The 23,001-nt window shown below is 34.1% G+C and overlaps 2 protein-coding genes, 1 long non-coding RNA gene and 1 pseudogene across 4 annotated transcripts; 3 read left to right on the forward strand and 1 right to left on the reverse strand.

Moving 5' to 3' along the window:
• Window positions 1–3,124: 3,124 nt before the first annotated feature.
• On the reverse strand, window positions 3,125–4,718 carry LOC125588685. Its single transcript, XR_007324835.1, has 2 exons — window positions 4,531–4,718; window positions 3,125–4,007 (listed from the first exon to the last, which is right to left on the reverse strand). It is a non-coding gene; the product is annotated as an uncharacterized LOC125588685 (long non-coding RNA).
• Window positions 4,719–4,966: 248 nt separating this feature from the next.
• On the forward strand, window positions 4,967–8,075 carry LOC106398317 (annotated as a pseudogene).
• A 9,108-nt stretch (window positions 8,076–17,183) lies between these two features.
• On the forward strand, window positions 17,184–18,801 carry LOC106404541. The gene is made up of 3 exons (XM_013845259.3): window positions 17,184–17,812; window positions 17,915–18,015; window positions 18,254–18,801. Exons 1-3 carry the CDS (start codon window positions 17,724–17,726, stop codon window positions 18,703–18,705), a joined length of 642 nt encoding a protein of 213 aa, XP_013700713.1. The 5' UTR covers window positions 17,184–17,723; the 3' UTR covers window positions 18,706–18,801.
• A 332-nt stretch (window positions 18,802–19,133) lies between these two features.
• Window positions 19,134–22,180, forward strand: LOC106397147. Of its 2 annotated transcripts, XM_013837710.3 has the most exons (15): window positions 19,136–19,401; window positions 19,480–19,508; window positions 19,584–19,621; window positions 19,709–19,796; window positions 19,881–19,992; window positions 20,060–20,130; window positions 20,301–20,370; window positions 20,487–20,549; window positions 20,640–20,711; window positions 20,816–20,917; window positions 21,098–21,172; window positions 21,265–21,369; window positions 21,587–21,703; window positions 21,778–21,834; window positions 21,921–22,180. In XM_013837710.3, the coding sequence occupies exons 1-15, from the start codon at window positions 19,291–19,293 to the stop codon at window positions 21,978–21,980; spliced, it is 1,170 nt and encodes a 389-aa protein (XP_013693164.1). In that variant the 5' UTR covers window positions 19,136–19,290; the 3' UTR covers window positions 21,981–22,180. The 2 variants fall into 2 exon arrangements, with proteins under 2 accessions (XP_048616305.1, XP_013693164.1); XM_048760348.1 differs by having other exon boundaries at window positions 19,134–19,401; window positions 19,480–19,621.
• The last annotated feature ends 821 nt before the right edge of the window (window positions 22,181–23,001 follow it).

The raw sequence follows: 23,001 nt of genomic DNA on the forward strand, positions 1-23,001 counted from the left end.
ATCCAATCGTCAAATGTTTCACCTCTGGCCAAACCAGCAGACACCTATTAATAGCACATATATATATTATATCAATAAATGTGAATTAGTATAAATATGTGATAAAATATATTTTAATTTGTTTAAAGCACTCACATAAGTAAACATCCATCCACTAAATTCTCTCTGCTTCATTTCTTCTAGTTCGTCCTCTGTGGCGTATCTATACTCGAACCGCTTTTCTGCCATGAAAATCCTGTATATGATGACAATAATGTAATTAATTAAGATTTAAATTTCAACTTGTTAAAATAAAAATTTGTAAGCTCATTTATTTACCTCTCATATTGAAGAACGTCTTCGCAGTTGGTGAGCAAATATGTTTGCAAATGACTGCGCTCCTGCTCAGTAAGTCGACGGTCCTTTGGTTTTCCGCTAAGTCGTCCAACATCTGTGAAAATGTCTGGAACCGTAACATGATATGCTGCCCGTTCGCCTCTATCATCATGCCGAGCAGGTCTTCTGTTTTTGGTCTGAACTTCTGCTGGAAAGTAGTACTCGGCAAAGTTTGAAGTTTCTTCATTGATCATCTGTGCGACTATAGAACCTTCCACCCTACTTAAATTTTTCACCATCTTCTTCAAATGGAACATATACCGCTCATACAGATACATCCATCTATACTGCACAGGACCACCAAGTTCCAATTCTCTTGCCAGGTGAATAACAAGATGCTCCATAACATCAAAAAATGAGGGAGGAAATATCTTCTCAAGGTTGCACTGAATCACGGCTATGTTAGTCTTCAAATTTTCAATACCTTCAAGAGTCACTGATCTCGTGCATAAATCGCGGAAGAAACCACTTATCCCTGCAATTGCTTCATGAACATTTCGTGGTAATAGTTCCTTGAAGGCGAACGGAAGGAGGCGCTGCATCATTACATGGCAATCGTGGCTTTTCAAGCCAGTAAACTTTCCTTCCTTTCTGTCGATACAGTTACGCAAATTTGATGCGTAACCGTCTGGAAATTCCACATCGTTTGAAATCCAATCAAAGAACGCATCTTTTCCCGCTGCATCAAGTCGGTATATGGGAAAAGGAGCCCTACCATTTTCATCAACATGAAGTTCTGAACGAGCACATATATCGACTAAATCCAGTCTTGACTTCAAATTATCCTTTGTTTTACCTTGAACATTAAGGATCGTGTTCATGAGATTGTCAAAAAAGTTCTTCTCAATATGCATGACATCTAAATTATGCCTTAGCAGATGATCCTCCCAGTATGGCAGATCCCAGAAAATACTTTTTTTGTGCCAGTTATGTAGTTCTCCAACAGCATCTACCGGAAAACGCTCATGTCCACCGACTTCTGGCGTCCTTTCTGCACCAAAATCTCTTAGTTGTATCTTCAAATCTTTCCCACAAATTTCCGGAGGTGGACTGTCAAACACCCTCTTGTTCTTCGTAAACAAATTCCTACTCCTACGATATGGATGATCAGGTGGTAGGAATCTCCTGTGACAGTCAAACCAACACGTTTTCCTTCCGTGTTTTAGTTGGAAAGCATCAGTGTTATCTTGACAATATGGACATGATAGCCTTCCATGCGTTGTCCATCCAGACAACATACCATATGCTGGAAAATCACTTATTGTCCACATTAGTACTGCCCGCATTTGAAAGTTTTCTTTACACGAAACATCGTATGTTTCAGCACCTTGAGCCCATAGTTGTTGCAACTCATATATTAGTGGCTGAAGAAACACATCAAGTGATCTCTTAGGATGCTCTGGTCCGGGAACGAGAATCGAGAGAAACAAAAACTCTCGTCGCAAGCACAAGTTTGGGGGGAGGTTGTATGGTGTAAGAATGACGGGCCATAGAGAATACTGTCTTCCACTCTTGCCAAACGGACTAAAACCATCAGTACATAATCCAAGGTAGACATTTCTTCTCTCATACGCAAAGTCGGGATACTTTGATTGGAAATGCTTCCACGCTTTTGCATCTGAAGGATGTCTGATCTCACCATCTGTTGAGTGCTCCGCATGCCATCTCATTGGTTGCGCTGTGCGTTCAGACAGATACAACCTCTGCAACCTTTCCGTCAAAGGTAAATACCACATCCTTTTATATGGCACTGGAACTCTTCCACTCGTATCTTTATAACGAGGCTTTCCACAAAATTTGCATGTAACCCGCTGTTCATCCGCCCTCCAATAAATCATGCAGTTGTCGCTGCATACATCTATTACCTGATACGATAAACCAAGACCAGCTACGAGTTTCTGAACCTCGTAGTATGAACCAGGAGCTACATTATCCTCGGGTAGAATACCTTTTACAAAATCAGCAATCGCATCCACACAGTCTTCAGCCAAATTATAATCTGTTTTAATGCCCATCAATCTTGTAGCAGATGATAAAGCTGAATGACCATCTCTGCAACCTTCGTACAATGGTTGCTTTCCAGCATCCAACATATCATAAAATCTCCTAGCTTCTGCATTGGGTAAATCTTCCCCTCTAAAATGATCATTTACCATCTGCTCAGTACCTACACCATAATCTACATCCGTTCTAATTGGTTCTTCTAATCTAACCGCTGGCTGAGGTTCGCTAGTACTACCATGTTCATAATCAGTTTCCCCATGATGATACCAAATTTTGTAACTTCGTGTAAACCCACTCAAATATAGATGAGTCCAAACATCCCACTCTTTAATAACCTTTCTATTTTTACAATTAGAGCAAGGACATCTTAACTTACCTGTTTTTGCTTCCGGTTGTCGGTGAACTAACCCCATGAATTCGGTTATACCTCGTTGGTATTCTTCCGTAAGCAATCTCGTGTTCGGATCCAAATGAGGTCGATCGATCCAAGAACGAAAATAATTTGAAGAAGACATATTTTTTATGAATCAAATTCGTGTGTAAATAGAGTAAGAGAGAGGATGAAGATATGGAGTGAATGAAGAGGAAGAGGAGTGCTTGTATATATAGATTAAATCCTGCCGACATACCGAGGAAATTCCGACGGAATTCCGACGGAAAAGGCTAGTTCGTCGGAATTTCCTCGGAATTTTGTAAAATCCCCCAACGGCTCTCCAACGGCTATAATATTTCCTCGGAATTCATCGGTTTTTTCCGAGGAACACATTGTTCCTCGGAATATTCCGACGGACTGAGGTTTCCTCGGAATTCCGTCGGTATATTCCGAGGAAATTCCGAGGAACCCCAATTTTGTGTTTCCTCAGAATTTCCTCGGAAATTCCTCGGTATATTCCGAGGATTTCATTTTCCGTCGGAATGTCCGTCAGAATACCGCTGTTTTCTTGTAGTGGTATGTTTATATAGAGGTAGTCAGTGACAATGACGCACTCACTAATAGTTTAACATTGAACGATAGATCATTAACTCAACTATAAAGGACTCTGATCATTGTGCCAAAGGTCTCCAGAGTGACCATCGAGACAAAGCTAATATTATATGTTGTGGTTTCGGAAATTAGAGTTCGGCCGAACCACCTGGTAATTCAAAAAAAAAAGTTTAACATGGGATTGTTAATTATGTAATTCATAAGTTAGTTTATTAATTACTCTTAGAATGTGTTTCCTATTACGTGTGACTCTGCTATTCCGTCGATGTGTAGTTGCAATATCTTATTTTCCTATTGGAGTATAAACGAACTCACAGAATATATATTAAATAATAATAATAAATGAAGTCACCAGACTTCGTGAACCAGATTTTTTTTTCTTTTTTAAAGCTGGAATTTCATTATCATAAGTCATAACACAAAAGGATACAAATTTTCACAAAAAAAAAAGATACAAGATTGGAATACATTAATTATCAAAAAAAAAAAAAAAGATTGGAATACATTTGTGAAATATAAAACCAGCAAATTCCAAACATTTGGAGACTTCGCAACCAATCATCTACTGTAAATCATTTAGCTCACGGGAAAAATCAAAACTCAGATACTCCCAAAATCACATTTATTAAATGAAATGGCCCACCTGTTTAGGTCACATCAACGTATAAAGGATGTCAAAACAAAATTTAAACAAGTGTCTAGGTGTTTCAGCTTTTTCGCACACGAAATCTTGCGAAAACCTCTATGAATTACCTTATTTCTTGAATCAATTAGGCAAACTATTTATTTTAAACCAATTCCCCCAAATTCGTAAACAGAGTTATTAAGACGTTAAGTGAGTTATAACATGGCTAATCCAATTTAGTAAGTCAATTAATTTCGGTGAAATAAAACAGAATATGATGTCGTTTTATGCTTCTTCCTCATCAATGATTAGGGAAAAAATAAAATTAGGGTTCCTCGATTTCAACAGATGAGTGTGAGATAAAAAGAGAGACGAGTGTGAGAGACGAGTATAGCAAAACATGAATCTTGTTATCTAAAGACGTTATTTTCGATTGGTGGACTGTGAAGAGACAAAATTCAAGCTCTACCGTTGAGTCTTCATTTGACCTACTAAAACAAGAATATTTGAGAATTTCATAGAAGAGAATCAGTCACTTTACCTCGTCCTCGAGTTTTGTCTCTTCACAATCCACCAATCGAAAATAACGTCTTTAAATAACAAGACTTACGTTTTGCTCTACTCGTCTCTCACACTCGACTCTCTCTTTACCTTTTCACAAACACTTGACTCTCTCCTCTATGGAAATCGGGGAACCCTAATTTTATTTTTTTTCCCCAATCATTGATAAAGAAGAAGCATAAAACAGCATTATATTCTGTTTTATTTCACCGAATTTAATTAACTTACTAAACTGGATTAGCCATGTCATAACTCAGTTAACATCTTAATAACTCCGTTTACGAATTTAAGGGAATTGGTTTAAAATAAATAGTATGTGTAGTTGATTCAAGAAATAGAGTAACTCATTGGGTTTTCGCATGGTCCAAAAATTTGTGTGAAAAAGCTGAAGAACCTAAGTTCATAGGTGAATCAGCTATTTTCCCTTTAAACAAGAGAATGAAATTGAGTATCGCCTTCTTTATATAAAATCTAAAAAGAACCAATCTAAAATTGTAAGAGATGGTTATAAAGAATACGATTGAAAAAATTATTATGTTAATTATAAATTTTATCAATTATACGATTAATTTGTCATTTAAATGGTATAATTTACACAAATTTTATAACATGCACACAAAAAATATCCATGTAGTGGTTCTGTGGATGCATGTTTAGTATAAGGCTATATACATTGAAGGTGTTGAATCACTTTATTTAAGAGTTGAAAAAAGAAGAGACCAAATAATGAAGCTGTTGAATGTCGACGTGGATTCAATCGGTTGAATTCTTTCAACCGTTGAATAAACACAAAATGGAGCCCACTTTTGCATCTGTGTCATTTTCTTATTGGTTTGTGTAGATTTTGGATTTATTTTTTTATCTCAATTATTCAACAACAATTATTTATAACTAAATTAATTTATAAATTTATTTTCTATATATCAAAATTCGTAATTTTTTCTACTCTATAAATAGAGACTTGGTACATTTGATTTGGATACCAAAAAAAAAACTTCTATTTCTACTATAATTTTCTATCATTCTACTTTTAATCTCTTGATTATATCTTTAATTATCCTTTTTAACGGAATAGATCCTAACAATAATCCTTCTGATACTCAAAATTCTACTAATTATCCTTTTAATTATCCAAATCCCAACAACTATCAATTTCAAAATCACTCTTTCAACCAACCCCAAAATATACCAAACTATGGTTTTCCAGGAAATTTCTTCATGCCACCATCGGTTCTAAACTATCGTCCACAATATGGATCGATGATGCCATTTCCAACTCAAACACCCCCCTCATTCTTCGACTATGATGCATAATGAGAATGTTGTGAATGTTGGAGCAAGTGAATTCCCTGAATTCTCTACACAAATGTCTCTTGGAGGTACGGGAGGTGTTAACGAAGCCACTCCACATGCAGAAGATTCAACTCGTACTCGCCGAAAGAGCCCCAAATGGAGCACTGAGCAAAATTTGGTATTGTTGAGTGGCTGGATAAAATATGGAACATACAGCATTGTTGGTAGAAATAAAAAAAGTGAATCATACTGGGAAAAAATCGCTGAGTATTGTAATGAGCATTGCTCATTTGATCCTCTCCGGGATGGAGTTTCATGCAGAAATCATTACAACCACATCAACAAAATATTGAGCAAACCAAGAAACAAGAAGAAGCAAACGAGGTGATGAAAGAAAAGACCCAAGCTAAGAAGATGAAGATGTTTCTGAAGCTAAACGAGAAGGAGCATCTTGATGACCAGAGTAAACAACTAATGGACAAGTTGAGTCATGATCTGTTTGGTAATTAATTATTATCATCTTAAAGTTTGTATTTTTCACTTCATGGTCTAATAATGTGTGTTTGTCGTTTTATCATTCAATAATGTGTGTTTGTCGTTTATGCTTTAATAATGTTTGCTTGTATTTTTATGCTTTAATAATGTTTGTTTGTCATTTTATGTTTTAATAATTGTTGTTTGTCACTTTCGACTTTATCAAGTGTATGTTTCTAGTTTGTCACTTTCTTCTAATGTTTCTTCTTTTGTAATCCGTGACTTTCATGAGAATCCATAAATATCTATTGGAATCCAATCCTTATCTATTAATTAGCTGCATTTTATTATTTGTTTGAAGTCCGTCAATTTTAACCACTCATTTTTTTATAAATAGAGAGCTTATTCTTTCATTGATGTACCAACACCATAAACATCATCTTACTACAAAAAAAAAACAATGGATCCATCATAATTTCCTTTTGATATTGAAGCTTACAAAAAACAAGCTGAAATTGAAGAGAAGTTTGTCATCAACCGGTTTCAGGAGCGTCAAAAGAAAATAGAGGAAGATTTTCCACCTCGTAGCAAGAGAAAGTACTTCAAGAGAGATCATGTAGCGGCAAACCAAAGACTGATCGACGACTACTTTGCCGATCAACCTACATATGACGATTCAATGTTTCGCCGGCGATTTCGGATGCGAAAACATGTTTTTCTTCGGATCGTTAGCGACCTATCAAGTGTTGATAACTATTTCACCCAACGAGTTGATGCAGCGAACAAACAAGGTATATCTCCATTGGCAAAATGCACCACAGCGATGCGAATGTTAGCATATGGTATGGCGGCTGACGCGGTTGATGAATACATCAAGATAGGAGGTACTACAGCATTGGAGTGTTTGCGTAGATTCTGTAAAGGAATTATACAATTGTATGAGCAAGTGTATCTCAGAGCTCCAAATCAAGATGACCTGCAAAGAATTTTGCATGTTAGTGAGCAGCGAGGGTTTCCAGGTATGATTGGGAGTATTGATTGCATGCATTGGGAATGGAAAAATTGTCCTACATCGTGGGAAGGTCAATTTACCCGTGGAGATAAGGAAACCACCACTCTTATCTTTGAAGCAGTCGCATCTCACGATCTATGGATCTGGCATGCCTTTTTTGGATGTCCGGGCACACTGAACGATATAAATGTTTTAGATCGTTCACCAGTGTTTGATGATGTTGAACAAGGAAAAACTCCAAGAGTGAACTTCTTTGCGAACCAACATCCATATAATATGGCATATTATCTTGCTGACGGCATCTATCCTTCGTATCCGACTTTCGTCAAATCAATTAGACTTCCTCAGAGTGAACCAGACAAGCTATTTGCACAACATCAAGAGAGATGTCGGAAGGACATCGAACGTGCATTTGGAGTGTTGCAGGCTCGATTCAAAATCATTCGCGAACCAGCTCGCATGTGGGACGTAGGCGATTTGGCTATCATCATGAGGTCATGTATCATATTGCATAATATGATTGTTGAGGATGAACGAGACTCTTATCTTCAACATTGGACCGATTATGATCAATCTGAGGCAAGTGAATCAAGTACACAACAATCATTCTCGACGGAAGTGCTACCTGCATTTGCAAACCATGTGCGTGCTAGATCCGAATTACGTGATTCAAATGTACATCATGAATTACAAGCAGATCTAGTCAAACACATATGAGCCAAATTCACGAGTAATCCATGATTAAAGAGATTTGATATCTCTATGTGATCTGAAAGTTTTATTGTTTGTATAAGTTATGTCTATTGTATTAATCAAGTTATGTGTGCTTTATTAGTTGTTTTACGTGTTTATTATTGCGTTGTAATGCATTTTTAAGTTTCTGTAAAACTTTTTAATAAGATGATTTAAAAAAAATAGTGACTATTAATATTTTCTATTTTGTTATTTGTAAAAACGTAATTAAAATAAAAATTTAAAAAGTTTTATTTTTATGGTTTTAATTAAACTAATTGAAAACTTTAAACAATATAAAAAATAAGATATGATGTTGAATTTTATTAAACAAAACTATTGTTGAGTCTAAAAAAATGAGTGGGTGAATTTTTAGGTAGAAGAGAGATAAAATGATGTGGAATGTAAAAAGTGGAAATTAGGGTGTTGAATTAATTACACCAATGTACATAGTCTTAGGAAAAAAAATCAACATATGTCTCTAAGATATTGACTTCACTCTTGAAAAAGAGATGAAACGTCCACTTGTTTTCATTCTTAGGATTCCACCGACAATTATGTCTAATTTCAAATAATTCATAAATCGGATTAAAAGTCGATATAAAGCACATGAGCATTTTTATAATCTCTCCAGTAAACCCATACTCCAAAATTTTCAGAATATCATATACCAAACATCTGTCACACATTGCTAAAACAAAATATCAAATTTTCTTATAAGAAAAAATCATATAACTCTTATTCCCTTGTCAAATGAAACCATTTATTTTTAAAAATCTAAAAACTCATAAGTTATAAATGGAAATTTTATTTAATCAATATTTAATTTAAATGGTAACATTGTGATCATCTACCTACTACCTTTTGATAATTGGAAGCAACTAAAAACTAGAAAAAATAAAAATTACTTTCTCTTCAATAGTATGATTAAAAAAGGAATTGTTTGTCTTATTATTTATCACGATTACAAATCTTTTATGTATAAAAAAATCAATCTGAAGTTATAAGAAAGGATTACAAGAGATGTAATAAACCCTTTAACAAAAAAAAGATTACAAGAGATGTAATACAAAAATAAAGTATTAATTACTATTTATATTGCTAACAAATCGAACACTATGTTGTTGATTTCGCGAGAGAGAGAGAGTAGAAAGTGGAGACAACTCAAATAAATGAATGTTGTCGTTGTTTTTTTTGTTACTGTTGTTTTAACGTACGACTCACGATCATTGGATACTGTTTTTTTAACGTACGACTCACGATCATTGGATACTGTTTTTTTAACGTACGACTCACGATCATTGGAACCTTTTTGGCTAGAAGCAGAGCAGTTAGCAGATAAAAACAGTTGTTTTTTTTTTTTTGATAAAGGGCTTAACAGCTGTTCTTATTATCTTATAAAAAGAAGAAAGTCGTGACAAAAAAAAATAAAAAATAAATAAAAATAAAAATAAAAAGAAGAAAGTATACTGTATACATATATCTCTTACAGAAAAAAAAAACAAGAAAAGATGGTTTTGGACTTTTTTCCATGTATCATGTGTTTAAACTTGTACTTTAGTTTTGATTCAAAAGACAATAATAATTTTTATTTCGTTAACCGGAGCGTCTAGCTCTGGTGGTAAAGGGTTCACAGCTGTGAGTACCGCCACCTAGGTTCGATTCCCGGCCACTGCGAAATTTAACATTCGGACCGCAGCGACACAGATTAGTTCCTTGGGCCTGAGAAGCCTTTGGGAAAACTGTGTATAATTCAAAAAAAAAATTTTATTTCGTTGGTCTCATCGACCAAGTTTAAACACATGTCGAGGACTCGAGGTAGTAAGTTAATCATCAGTTGTTTCTGAACCATATATGTCCATATATGTAAATAAATCCCAACTGTTAATACGCATTTATTTTGATGATTACAGAATTTGTTTTGAAAACTTTGTTTGAACTTTTTTATAATTGGAAATCTTAATGCTGACTCTGAGCATGGAAGAGATTCCGGTTCAAAATAAAAATCTAATACAAGTACATTGTATAAAACATGTATCAATCAGCATTAAATGACGACTGTTGGCAGGTCTAACTATAGCGCTACGTGTAGTGTGTAAGATGTGGAGTAATGGATAGATGTCATCATCTTAGGAAGTTGATACAAGAGAACATGGTCCCCGTAAATAATGTGGTGTGCACATGATCGTTAGGCTCTTAATGTAGTAACTTGCCAAAATCATAAGTGGCGAGAGTGAAAGAGAACTAACTTAATTTGACACTCACATAAATCAAACGCTTACACACGGCAACAGGTATAATGGGTGCCACGAAGAGGGCTTGCTCCAGTGGTGGAGCCAGACAAAAGTTTTACAGAAGGCAGTGACAAATTTATCTTCAATTTATAGGGGTAGTAGAAGAAAATTCACCATTAAAATCATATAATTCTCAAATAAGCGATGAAAAAAATAATTATTTCAGTATTTCATAGGGGGCAGCTGCCCCTCTTATCTTCCGACCTCCCTCCGCCACTGTTGGTCTATAATATCTAGTCCATGGTCCTTGATGTGACTCGTTGGTGGTGTTAGTAGGTGCTACCGATCGTCTTTATAGGGATGGGCACGAACATTATAGTTTTTAGTATTTGTGATTTTCTTTAAAGATATATAATTTTCTGATTTCTTTTGTTTCTAAATATGGATTATATTCGGTTATCTGAATATCCAAAAAATTACAGATATTTACTGATATTTATGAATATTTTATGGATATCTCATTCAATTTGTTACATATAAATAAATCAAAAAAATATTTTACATAATATAAAATAAAAAATGAAACTAGTGAAACTGTATGTTTCATAAATTTTACTAAAAATTAATTAACTTTTATGAAACTGGAAATTTTAGAAAATTGTAGTTTTACAAAGATTTAAAAACCCTTTCTTAATTTAATAATTTTATATGTAATTTTATAAATCAAATTCTATGTTAAAATAATAATTATATATAATTATACATTTTAAAGTTTTATACATCCCTCAAATTTTATACAACCATTCATTCAGCCACAATTTTATGTTATTTATTCTTGAATATGGTATTTAGGCCCACTCTCGGTTTTACAATATTTGGAATCTAATGCAAAAAACAGTCCTAAATAATATATTAATTTAATCTCTAAATATTCAATTTGAAAAATAACAATTAAGATATTAGCTCAAAAATAATAAAAACCATCAATTTGTATATTTTAAATAGGTCTAGTCATTTCTCTATAGTTTTTTAATTTCTCTACCGTTTTTTCTATGTCGATAACAACAAAAAAATCTAAAAATCAAGAAAAATAAAAAAATACCATTCAAATCTTCTCTATTAAAAGAGATGTAACATTTTTATCTACCATAAAAAAGTCATACTAGTTAGGTCCATTTCATTAATTACATTTATTTAATTATTTATATTAATCTATTCAATATATAAAGATATTAATAATAAATCAATTTTAACTGTAAATTTAAATTTTATTTTTAGTTATAACAAAATGTTGAGAAAAAATCTAACAAAATCTTTTTACAAATTTAAAATATTTTATTTAAATTAATACCATTGATTAATTTCATAATTAATAATATATACTATTATACATTAATTTAAATAAAATTTTATCATAAAACAAAATAAAATAAAAGTGTATGCTATTTTCAAATTTTATAATTATATTCTATATCTTCTTTATTAAAAGAAATACCATAAAAATTCATACTAAGTCTCTTTCATCAATTACATCCATTTGACTATTTAAGTTAATCTATTTAATATATAACATTTCTAATAAATCTTATAAATTATATAGATATTAATAAATAAATTTTAACTGTAAATTTAAATTATATTTTTAATTAAAAAAAAATATGCTGAAAAAACCTAACAAAATCTTAATAAAATTTTAAAATATTTTTAAATTAATGCAGCGATTGATTGCATAATTAATAATATAGTATTATTATAATGTATTTACTTATAAAATCCCATAATATACCAAAATAAATAACATAGAAATATAAATTATGTTAAGAAAATATCAGTTTTATAGTATAACTAAATAAAATTTTATAATGTATTGTATTCAGTCTGTAAAAATTAGAAAAAATGAAGGAGATTCTCAATCTTTTTATTTCATACTATGAATTTATTTTACCAAACTCGAAAATATATTAATATTCAATAACAAATAATAATAAAGTAAAATATATAAAACCAATCATTTATACATTAATAATATCGAATAAGAAACATAACCGATAACATTATAGATTTACACAATATATAACACTAAAATGTAAATATCTTTTAAATTTTAAATTTTTGCGATGGTATCCGTTATATATTTATAAAATGAAAATCTATTATTTCTTAAATATGGTTTCAGGACGGAACATATCTAATTATAATCCTCATCTTTGCTTTTGCCTAGGGTGGATCAAATTGTACAAACACTCGTGAATGTCTTTTAGAATATCCTTAAAACAAACTCTATATCTTCAAATATAGAATTTTCTTATCTTCAATTCATGGCCATAAAAACGGACATGAGTAAAACTTATGATAGAGTTGAATGGATCTTTATCCAACAGCTACTAACTAAGATGGGATTTAATCATCACTGGATTAAATTGATGATGAAATGTATTTCATCGGTCCAGTATAGAATTTTACTGAATGGACAACCAAAGGGTCATATAATTCCGCAGCGGGATCTACGTCAGGAGAATTCTTTATCTATTTATCTGTTTATTATGTGTACGGAAGCATTAATAGCGAATATTAAAAAAGCGGAGAGTGAGAAACTCTTGACGGGTATAAAGGTTGCAAGGGCTTGTCCTCTAATCTCCCATTTACCCTTTGCGGATGATAGTCTTTTCTTCTGCAAAGCAAAAAGCGAAGAATGTCAAATTATTCTCAGGATACTTAAAGAATACAAAGTGGTATCAGGACAACATATAAACTTTGAGAAATCTTCGATCCAATTTGGACACAAAATTGATGAACCGATGAGACAGGAATTGTGGGACATTCTCGGAATACAAAATTTTGGTGGAATGTGATCATATTTGGGGATACCTGAGAGTTTGGGAGGCTCAAAGATCCAAGTTTTTTGGTTTCGTTCAAGAGCGTTTAAATAATAGAGTGAATGGATGGACTTTCAAGTTCTTCACAAAGGGGGGTAAAGAGGTGATTATAAAGTATGTGGTAACAGCTCTACCAAATCATGTAATGTCTTGTTATCGTATTTCGAAAACGGTAATGAAGAAGCTGGCGAGTGCAGTGGCACAGTTTTGGTGGAGTCCGAGGGAGGGGGAATACTCGTGGTATGCAATGGAAATCATGGGATAAACTATGTGCCCCTAAGGATGAAGGAGGGATGAGTTTTAAAGATCTCACAGATTTCAATACAGCAATGCTAGGAAAACAGCTATGGAGGCTGATAAGAAACCGAACACTTTATTTTCTCGAGTGTTCAGAGGAAGGTAATTCAGGAATACATCACCCCTGGAACCAATTAAATCGTTCTCGTCATCTTATGGCTGGCGTAGTATTGTCTCTGCTAGATCTCTGGTTAGCAAAGGACTAATTGATATATGGTGTTTTTGACATCTTGTATTATGTTTTCTAATTGGTTTTCAAGTCATTATCGAGTCTTCCTAGTTCTTTTCCAGTCATTACAGGCCTGAAGTTGCATTGGATGAGAGATAGACCAGTTGGAGGAAAAGAGGAGAAAAAGTGCAAATTTGAAGTTTTTTTCACGCAGAGCAGTTTGACGACTGTTCCTGATCGAGCGGAGCACTCGAAGTGCTTGTTCCAGCGGCAGAGATTTTTAAGGAAACTACAACTTATTTCGGGATTTTCCCTAATCTTTGTATTTTTTCTCCCAGCCGCATGTGGCTTCTGTATAACTTCTTTTTCTGTTTTCTATATTTTTCCTACGCTTCTTTTTGAGAGAGAAACAGACTCTAGAGCTCCATTGTTGGGATTTGCTACTTTGAAAGGGAGAAGAATCTCTACACTCTTGAGAAGAATCTTGAACCCTATCTTATTTCTTTATTGATTCAACATGTTTTCTTCATCTATTGTTTCTGTGATTTCTCTGTTCATGTCTGAGTAGTCACTTGTTAGGTTTAGGGTGTTAGGGATTATGGATCAATGAGCTAGACACAAATAGGATTGTTATTCCTTGATATCTCTATCTACTGCTATACTTATTGCTTGTGTTAAACTGGCCATTTAGCTTCTGATTATAGGTTTAATCTAATCATCACAAGTGTTTTAGGTTGCTAGAAAAAACATAGATAGGTGATTTGTCCTTAGCCAACGAAAGCTGATGTTAAGGCAAATCGTGAACCAATTGAATCTAAGCTTAATGCTTGTCATCATTCCTTGATCCAAATGACAGTTTAGGTATTAGGATTGCTTGATAAATTGGTAGACACCACGACAGTGGGTTTATTTAATCTTGTTGTTCAAGTTCTAGATTGGCTCGTATTGTCTTCCTGAATAGTTGTGTGGCTCATGGTCCTAAGCATCCCAATGAATCACCCTGAACCTAGCTCTCTTAATCATCTAAAAACCTTAATCCAATCTGTTACTTATTTATTTCGCTTCTTTATTCTCAAAACACCCATATTGTTTTAGCTTATTATTGAACTCATAAAGATAATGTGTAAACTGGTCCTCTGGAATTGAATCTCAAATACTACATCTACACAGTTAGCTTACAGTAGTAAAGACACAATTTTAGTGTATCACTAATCAAAAGGGTGGGATCATGATCATCTATCTCAATACAGAATGATCCTTGGCTCTCATCCACTCGTCCGAGACCAGCAAATAAAAATCAATAGAACCTTTACCCGGACCTTACAGTGGATTCTCTCATTGATGTAACATCTAGAACATGGAATTCACAGGCTATTCGGACTCTTGTGGACCCGCAAGATGCAAAAATTGTTGAAAGTATTCCTTTAAGTCGAATTCAAACAGTAGATCGGGATGGATGGAATTATATAAAAAGTGGAAGGTATACAGTTAAATATGGACATCAAGTAGAGCGGGTGTATCCCGATAGTGGACGAACATTACCAGAGTATAGTCCTTCGGTTTTGCCCTTGAAGGCGCATTGTTCGAAGGTACGATGTCCACCCAAGATATAACATTTTCTATGGCAACTGGTAACAGGATGTATAGCGGTGAAGAAAAATTTACGCTCACGAGGAATCCATGGGGACACAACTTGTGCACGGTGTGGAGCACCAGAAGAGTCCATAAATCATGAGTTTTTTGAATGTCCACCAGCAATTCTGGTTTGGGCACTTTCACGAATTCCGTTGAATCCAGACTTTTTTCCCCTACAATCTCTATTTGCAAATATGGACCATTTATTTTGGAGGGTTACCCAGGAAATGGAATATCATCAATTTGCATGGATCTTATGGTATATATGGAAAGCAAGAAACAATAAAGTTTTCAGTAATCTGGATATTGATCCGTGTGACTCTCTTAGATTGGCAGAAACGGAGTCGGTACTCTGGGCTGATGCACAAATTACAATTACGCAGAGAACTGACCAAGCTCGGACTGCAACAGACGTGACAGTACCATCTATCCCAGGTATATGGTGTTTCACGGATGGATCTTGGAAAGATGGGAAAATATTTTCGGGACAAGGGTGGTATAGTGCGCTAGAAGGCTTTGATGGTCTAATGGGATCAAGAAATACAAGAGCAAGTTAATCACCTCTTCATTCGGAGATAGAAGCTTTTATTTGGACTATGGAATGTATGAGAGGAATCTAAGACAGTTAAACGTCACATTTGCAACAGATTGTTCTCAATTGGTGAAGATGGTTTCTGAACCTGAAGAGTGGTCAGCCTTTGCAAGTTATTTGGAAGATATAAAGTTATTGAAGAGAAGTTTCAACAGTTCAGAGCTCATCCATATACCACGGACGCAAAATTCAAGGGCGGAAAGTCTAGCACGCAGTTGAAGAAATTAACTTTCTTTTGTTGTCCATATGGACGCGGAGCTACCAGTTTGGTTTACAGAGTCTATATGAATATGTTTGTTGCTCACAAAAAAAAAATTCTTATCTTAGAAAGCGAATTTTAAAACTTCAAATTTAAATTTTTGAAAAGTGAAACTCTATATTGAAGGTTCACTACTCAAAACTCAAAATTTTAAGTTTCTTACTTTTATTTACATTTTTGATCTTTACAATTACACATCATATTTATGATTTTTAAATATTTTTTGTTTAAAGTTTTAATCTTTTAAATATTTATATCTCATAAATATTTAAATTGTTTTCTATAAATTTAGTTTTACACATAAAATTAAAAAAAAAACTTTAAAATAAAATGTAAAATATTTTAAAACTAGATTTAAATAATAATAATATTACAAAAGAAAATTAATAAAAAAAGCTTTTAGAAAGGTACATGAAGACATAAATTGATCATATGGTAGAAAATGAGGATATTCTATTGCAAAAAAACAAAAATTAGCCTGTAATCTACCAATTAAAAATAAAGAGAGTCATTTCTTATTTTGAAATAGTGTGAAAATAATTTTATGAAATAATAGGTATTTTATTTGTTGTTTAATATTTAATAATGTATTTATATTTTTAATTTTATATATAAGTGTAACATTTTATTAATTAATATTGATGTTATATATATGTGCTATTTATTTATAAAAGTTTAATAAATTTTAATTAATTATGATAAATATAAAAACAATATTATAGAATACAAATAAATTTGAAGTTAAGTTTGAAGTTTTGCTTTTGGAGAAAAACACATTCAAACATATAATTTTGAAAACTTCAAAATAAAGAGTATTTTTGGAAATGTTTTTAGGATATTTAATTATTGTAAAATAAACTTTAAAATATAAACTGGCTAATAAAATTAAATAATAACTAAAATCATTTAATAGAAAATAAGCATTTTCTAAAAACGTGTTATACGTATTTAATAACGAAGGGGATATATGAGAGATTACAAACCTTTTTTGAAACTTTATTTTTTTAAACACATGCAAACAAACCAATTCTCTCCTTTTAAGGCTGGTTTTGCAACCCACACATGTAAAGTATTTTTTCTTTGTTTCAAAAGATCATTGAATCAAAAGCTCACATGTTCTCTATATATGATGAAAACAAGTTTAGAATATACAGTAAATCCATGACCGATATATTCACATTGGACCATGTCGAACACATAAACTTTCAAAGGACTGGTTTCACAATCACTTTGTTCTTCAGCGTTATCTAAATATTTTAAAATTCATTTGTTAATTTCTTATAATTTTTTTGTAAATCTTGTATAGCTTTTTAATCAATTAAAATACAAAACGAGTAACATATTTATGATTTATTTTTTTGAAAGGAGAACGTTATATTTACATACTCCAATCCAGAAACGGTTACTGGTCCCTTTTTGTCCGAAACATGAAACTGTATGTGAAGATGGTAACTTCATTCATATTCTGAAACTGTCAGAAAAAAAAAGTATACGTTTCTTTACGTATTGATGAACATGATTGCTGTCAAATCATCAATCAAACGAGTGATTAGTGAATGAACTGCCGAAAAATCCTCATCGACTTTGTATTAAGCAAAAAATGGGCAACACTATAGGAACCGACATCGGTGGTTTTATTGGCAACGTATTCACAGCACCCTTCAAAGCCACACTTGGAAGATCCTGTCTGTAAGACTTTTTTTTTTCTTACTTTCGAATCTTGTTGTCTGAATTAAGCCCGAACTGTTCTGATTCGGTTGATGATTTTTTCTTTGTTATTACCAATTACAGAAATGTATGCTCAGGGCCATGGGATCTTTCATGTTTCATAGAACATTTCTGTCTTCCTGATATTGCCAAGCTCGTCCTGATCTCAGGCCTCTGTGTCATTAGTAAAACATTTCTCCTTCTTCTATATTTTTAGTAACTACTATAGATTGCCTGTTAACCTGAATTATAACATTTGTTTTGGCCTATAAATTTTAAAGAACTAATTATACATATGTCCGAAATTGTAGAATTTTTTATTATTAAGATTCACATTAAAATGTTTATGGCTTCCGAACCAGTCTTTGGATATTAGTTGGACTTTCCCTTTTTGGATGAAGCTATGTTTGTTATTTGTTGCAGTTTTGATGTTCATCACCCTCTTGTTCAAGCTTGGAATCTGCCAATGTGTTGTTAAAAGCATATGCAAAATGTCTTGCGCCGCTTGTGCAATGTACTGGTTCGCTATTGGAGAGATGATTCGTTGCTTGTGGCACAGTTTGACGAACACTAAACGTGTCTACCGCAGAAAACGTCTCCGTGACATCGAAGCCGCGAGTTACAGTTATCCAAGCGATGACGAACCAAGTTCAGCAGACAGCACTAGGCCAAAGCAGAGAAGAAGGAGAAGAACAAGACGAAGAAGCAAACACAACCATAACCGTGGCAGCAACCGTCGCCTTGTAAGGCTAAAGAGTAGACAAATGTCTATACGAGTGGGAGGCAAATCAAGGAGAGTAAGAAGTGGTAGAAAAATGAAATCTAGTAGAGTGAGAGTTAAGAAGAAGATCCTCAAAGTCAATGATTTGGTTTAAAACCGAACCAAATCAAGAAATCAATTAGTTTATGTAATATCAAGATACTATAGTCCTAAGATATCCACATATTCAGTATCATATGTTTTTTTCTAACCTAATATACAATCAAATGTTTGATTAAAAAGAAGAAAAATTTTAAAACTCTTATATTGAAACGGCATTGCAACCTAAACCAAATGTCATTAAAAATAAAAGTTTGCTTATTAAAGTTTACTTCAGTTAAAAAAAATTCTAGAACTGAACTAACTAAATCAAACCGAACTTAAATTGAATCGATAAAATAACCGAAAGAGCCAAGTGGGACCAGCCGTGTCATTAATCCACAGCTCGAAGCCTCGAATGATGAAATATCAATGGGCCTAGCCCAAATTACATGAGAGATTCGGCCCATGTGGAGAAATCATCTGCAAAAACAAGAACCAACCACTAACTAACTAAACGTTATCATACTTCCTCCTCACCGGTCCGATCACGGCGGAGCTCGCTCACCCTCTTCTCATCGTCATTGAAGTTTCTCCGAGGTGCTTGCTCGGCCGTTACAGTTCATCACTTCTCTTTAGCGAATTTCAATAGCAGAGGAGGATGTTCATGACACTAGCGGCTGCTAACGCCGTCTCGTTCAACTCAAAGCTTATCTTGTTTCGAATTCGCTGCTCGGATTCTAGCCCTAAGCGCGGATTTGGCTCTAAAAAGGTGTAAGATTCGACAAAGTCTTCGTCTTTTGCCACTTGATCTGTATCAAAAAGTAACTCTGAGTCATTTCTTTCACAGGAAGAGAAAGATCCATCGTTACTGCAAAGGTACATTTTGGTTTTAAGTATTTTAATAGTTTCAAGTTCTGTTTTACTTCATGTCGGCTTCATTTGCTGCTGCAGGAAACCATCTTCGAAACAGCCTGTCTCTGCTCCCAGAAGTAAGTAGCTACTTCAAACCGACACCTTAGTGATTATTTGTGGCTCTTCTTTAGTTTCTCTGAACGCCTTCTTGCATTTTATTGCAGAGGCACCTGGTTTGAATTCTCAGTTCGAAGGCAAACCTGGTCGGTCTTTCGATGTAGACTTTGAGGAACGTCTTGAAAACATTCGAAGGTGTATGCCACTTTCCTCACCCCCTAGACTTTATCAACATCAGTGTCCTTCCACTAGTATGTATCTGCCGTTTTGATGAACCAGGTCAGCTCTTGAGAAGAAAAAGACACAAGTAGTTAATGAGTTTGGTCCGATAGACTATGATGCACCTGCACCAGTCCAGACAGATCAGAAAACAATTGGTCTCGGTGCCAAGGTACACACAACTTATATCTTCCAAACCGCTTCAGGCCTTATATACAAAAATCCCGTTGCTATGACAGGTTGGAGTTGGCATTGCTGTTGTTGTCTTTGGTTTAGTTTTTGCTCTTGGAGACTTTCTTCCCACAGGAAGGTGTGTTATCTTTTAGAGGCTCTCTGTTCCAATAACTAGTAAGATACGTTGATGTGATCATTGTTTTAGCACCGTATGTTTTGAGGATCAGTTAACTTAGTTATTACCGTGATTCACCAAGTCATGTTTAGTGGGTCTCAGTTGTAACAATGTTGTTTATCACTTTTCAGTGATAGTCCAACCGAGAAGACCTCGGTGGTTAAAAATAAAATTTCAGAGGAGGAGAAAGCCACGCTTCAGGTAGTATTAAGATGTTGTTCGTGAAATTTTGGTTCATTTACTTTTGGTAAATTAAATGAAGCAAGCGAAGCGATGCCGTGAACATCTTGAAAACTTTTTTTTTTTAATTATGGCAGCAAAGGCTCAAAGAGTTTGAAACAACTCTCGATGGGGCTCCTAATGATCAAACTGCTCTAGAGGTGAGTAGTGAAGACTAGACAGGGCTTCCTCTTCTGAAGTATTTATAACGGTACAAAATTTCTTAAAAGTTGGGGGGGGGGGTTGTGCAGGGCGCAGCTGTAACACTGACTAATCTGGGAGAGTATTCACGGGCTGCTACGCTTCTTGAGAAATTGGCTAAGGTTTGTTATCCCTCCCATTCTTTTATTGTTATTTTATGTTTGTTGCGAAAGAACATGATGATATGAGACTTGGGTAATAGAAATGTGGAATTCTTGCTCTGTAGGAGAGACCAACTGACCCTGATGTCTTTCGGTTGCTTGGAGAAGTAAATTTTGAACTTAAGAACTATGAAGGCAGTATCGCTGCTTACAAAATTTCTGAAAAGGTAAACATTCTCAGTTTTTTTTTCCATAGCTTTTCTACTTGCACTCAAATAATAGTATTTCAGTAGAGTACATTAAGAGTGTTTTCTAGTGGGAACATAAGATATGAACTTATATATAGATGCTAGTACACCATGATTTCCTTAACAGTAGTGTTCTAACTTTTGAGCTATGTACCATAGGTTTCTAAAGGCATTGATCTTGAAGTCACACGAGGCCTCATGAACGCTTATCTAGCTGCTAAGAAACCAGACGAGGTATATCTTGCTTCTATCAGACCTTTTGTCTCAGGAACCTAATAGTAAGTAGTAGTCTTAACTTCTCAGTTGATCCATTTCATGATTCTCAGGCTGTCAAATTTCTTCTGGATACTCGCGAACGATTGAATACAAGGAAAACTAGCACAGCAGACAGTGTTCCCGCTGAAACTGAACCAGATCTAGACCCAATTCAGGCAAGTTTGTTTCTTGGTTATGGAGTTGGTTTAGTCATGAACCATACCAACTCCTCTGGAACCAATTTTATGATACTGTTTGTTGATAAAATATACCTCTCTGAGTATTCTTTAAGACTAATCTGTTGTGTATGTTACTTCGGATCATAATGATCTATAACTAGGTTCAGTTTTGTGACTTGTACTGATCTTAAACGTTGGGGCAATATATGGTTAGGTTGAGTTGCTTCTTGGAAAAGCTTATTCAGACTGGGGACATATCAGCGACGCTATAGCTGTTTATGATCGGCTTATCACTGACCATCCTGAAGACTTCCGAGGTTACTTGGCTAAGGTAATTTTCTCGTCCTGTCTGAATACGTCACGCAATACACATGCCCATTAACTCCATGTGAACTGGTGTTGTAGGGAATTATACTGAAAGAAAATGGAAGCAGAGGAGATGCAGAGAGAATGTTCATCCAGGTGAACTCATTAAACCTTTTTCTTTCCAATACAAGCCCAAATGGTTGAAAGATGTATTGACACAAAGCTCTTAACTGTAAATGTAGGCACGGTTTTTCGCACCAGACAAAGCCAAGGCCTTTGTGGATAGATATTCCAAACTGTGATCAGTAGCTGCTTTTGTATATATTTACGCACATTGGCTTGTCCTTTTTGCAACCTAACTTTACAGCCGAAGTTGTAACAAGATAAATTTCCAAGGTGAATAAGATTCATCTGCGAAAATTACCTCGAGAAAGATGGGTGAATAAATCTGTACAACACAAATATTATCAACATGAAGCTGCAGAAGTGAGAATTACAGCAACTGTCATCTTAACTAGGGATGGGCGTTCGGATACCCGTTCGGGTTCGGATCGCGTATTTCGGATTTTTGGGTATTTCTGTATAGGGATAGAGAACCCGTTCGGGTATTTCTGTACTTCGGGTCGGGTTCGGGTATTTTAGTTCGAATTCGGTTATTTTGAATCGGGTTCGGATATTTAGATTTTAAAACAAAAAAAAAAGATTATTTTTTTCATTTTTTAAGTTTCTTGTATTTAAAAATACAGATTTCACTTAACTGTTTTTTTTTAAAAAAAATTTATAGATTGGATGATTAATAGGTTTGGAGATAATATTTCAAAAACAAATAGATATTAATTTGGATATTGTTTTTAAACTTTGAATGTAACTTTTATTAATACATGAAACAAAAAGTTTGACATGCATTTTAAATGAATATCAAATCATTTTCTCCATAATTATATATACACTTATGATTCTAAAGTATGTGTAACATCAATATAAATATTTTTTTAAAAAATAAAAGATGTAAACTAGAAATATAAGGGTAAGTATATATACGTTCGGTTATCTTCGGATATCCATTCGGGTTCGGATATTACCTATTCGGGTTCGGATATCCAATCTCTCCTAACTTAATACCCGTTCGGGTATTTTGGTACTTTGGTTCGGATTTCGGTTCGGGTTTTTCGGATCGGATTCGGGTAAAGTGACCACCCCTAATCTTAACCAGAAAAGTTGCACCAAATATGAAGACATTATGTAGTCAGATCTTCTAGTGTATAAAGGAGAAATATTAATAAATTCTTATGACCAACCGATTTTCAACATACAATAGGGCAG

Source organism: Brassica napus, chromosome C6 (assembly GCF_020379485.1).
Source record: "Brassica napus cultivar Da-Ae chromosome C6, Da-Ae, whole genome shotgun sequence".
Classification (NCBI taxonomy): domain Eukaryota; kingdom Viridiplantae; phylum Streptophyta; class Magnoliopsida; order Brassicales; family Brassicaceae; genus Brassica; species Brassica napus.

Coding starts and splice junctions, on each gene's coding strand:
- LOC106404541 (XM_013845259.3), top strand. CDS start 17,724: ATGGGCAACACTATAGGAACCGACATCGGTGGTTTTATTGGCAACGTA. Junction 17,813..17,914: donor ACACTTGGAAGATCCTGTCT/GTAAGACTTTTT, acceptor TACCAATTACAG/AAATGTATGCTCAGGGCCAT. Junction 18,016..18,253: donor CTCAGGCCTCTGTGTCATTA/GTAAAACATTTC, acceptor TATTTGTTGCAG/TTTTGATGTTCATCACCCTC.
- LOC106397147 (XM_048760348.1), top strand. CDS start 19,291: ATGTTCATGACACTAGCGGCTGCTAACGCCGTCTCGTTCAACTCAAAG. Junction 19,622..19,708: donor GCCTGTCTCTGCTCCCAGAA/GTAAGTAGCTAC, acceptor ATTTTATTGCAG/AGGCACCTGGTTTGAATTCT. Junction 20,131..20,300: donor GACTTTCTTCCCACAGGAAG/GTGTGTTATCTT, acceptor ATCACTTTTCAG/TGATAGTCCAACCGAGAAGA.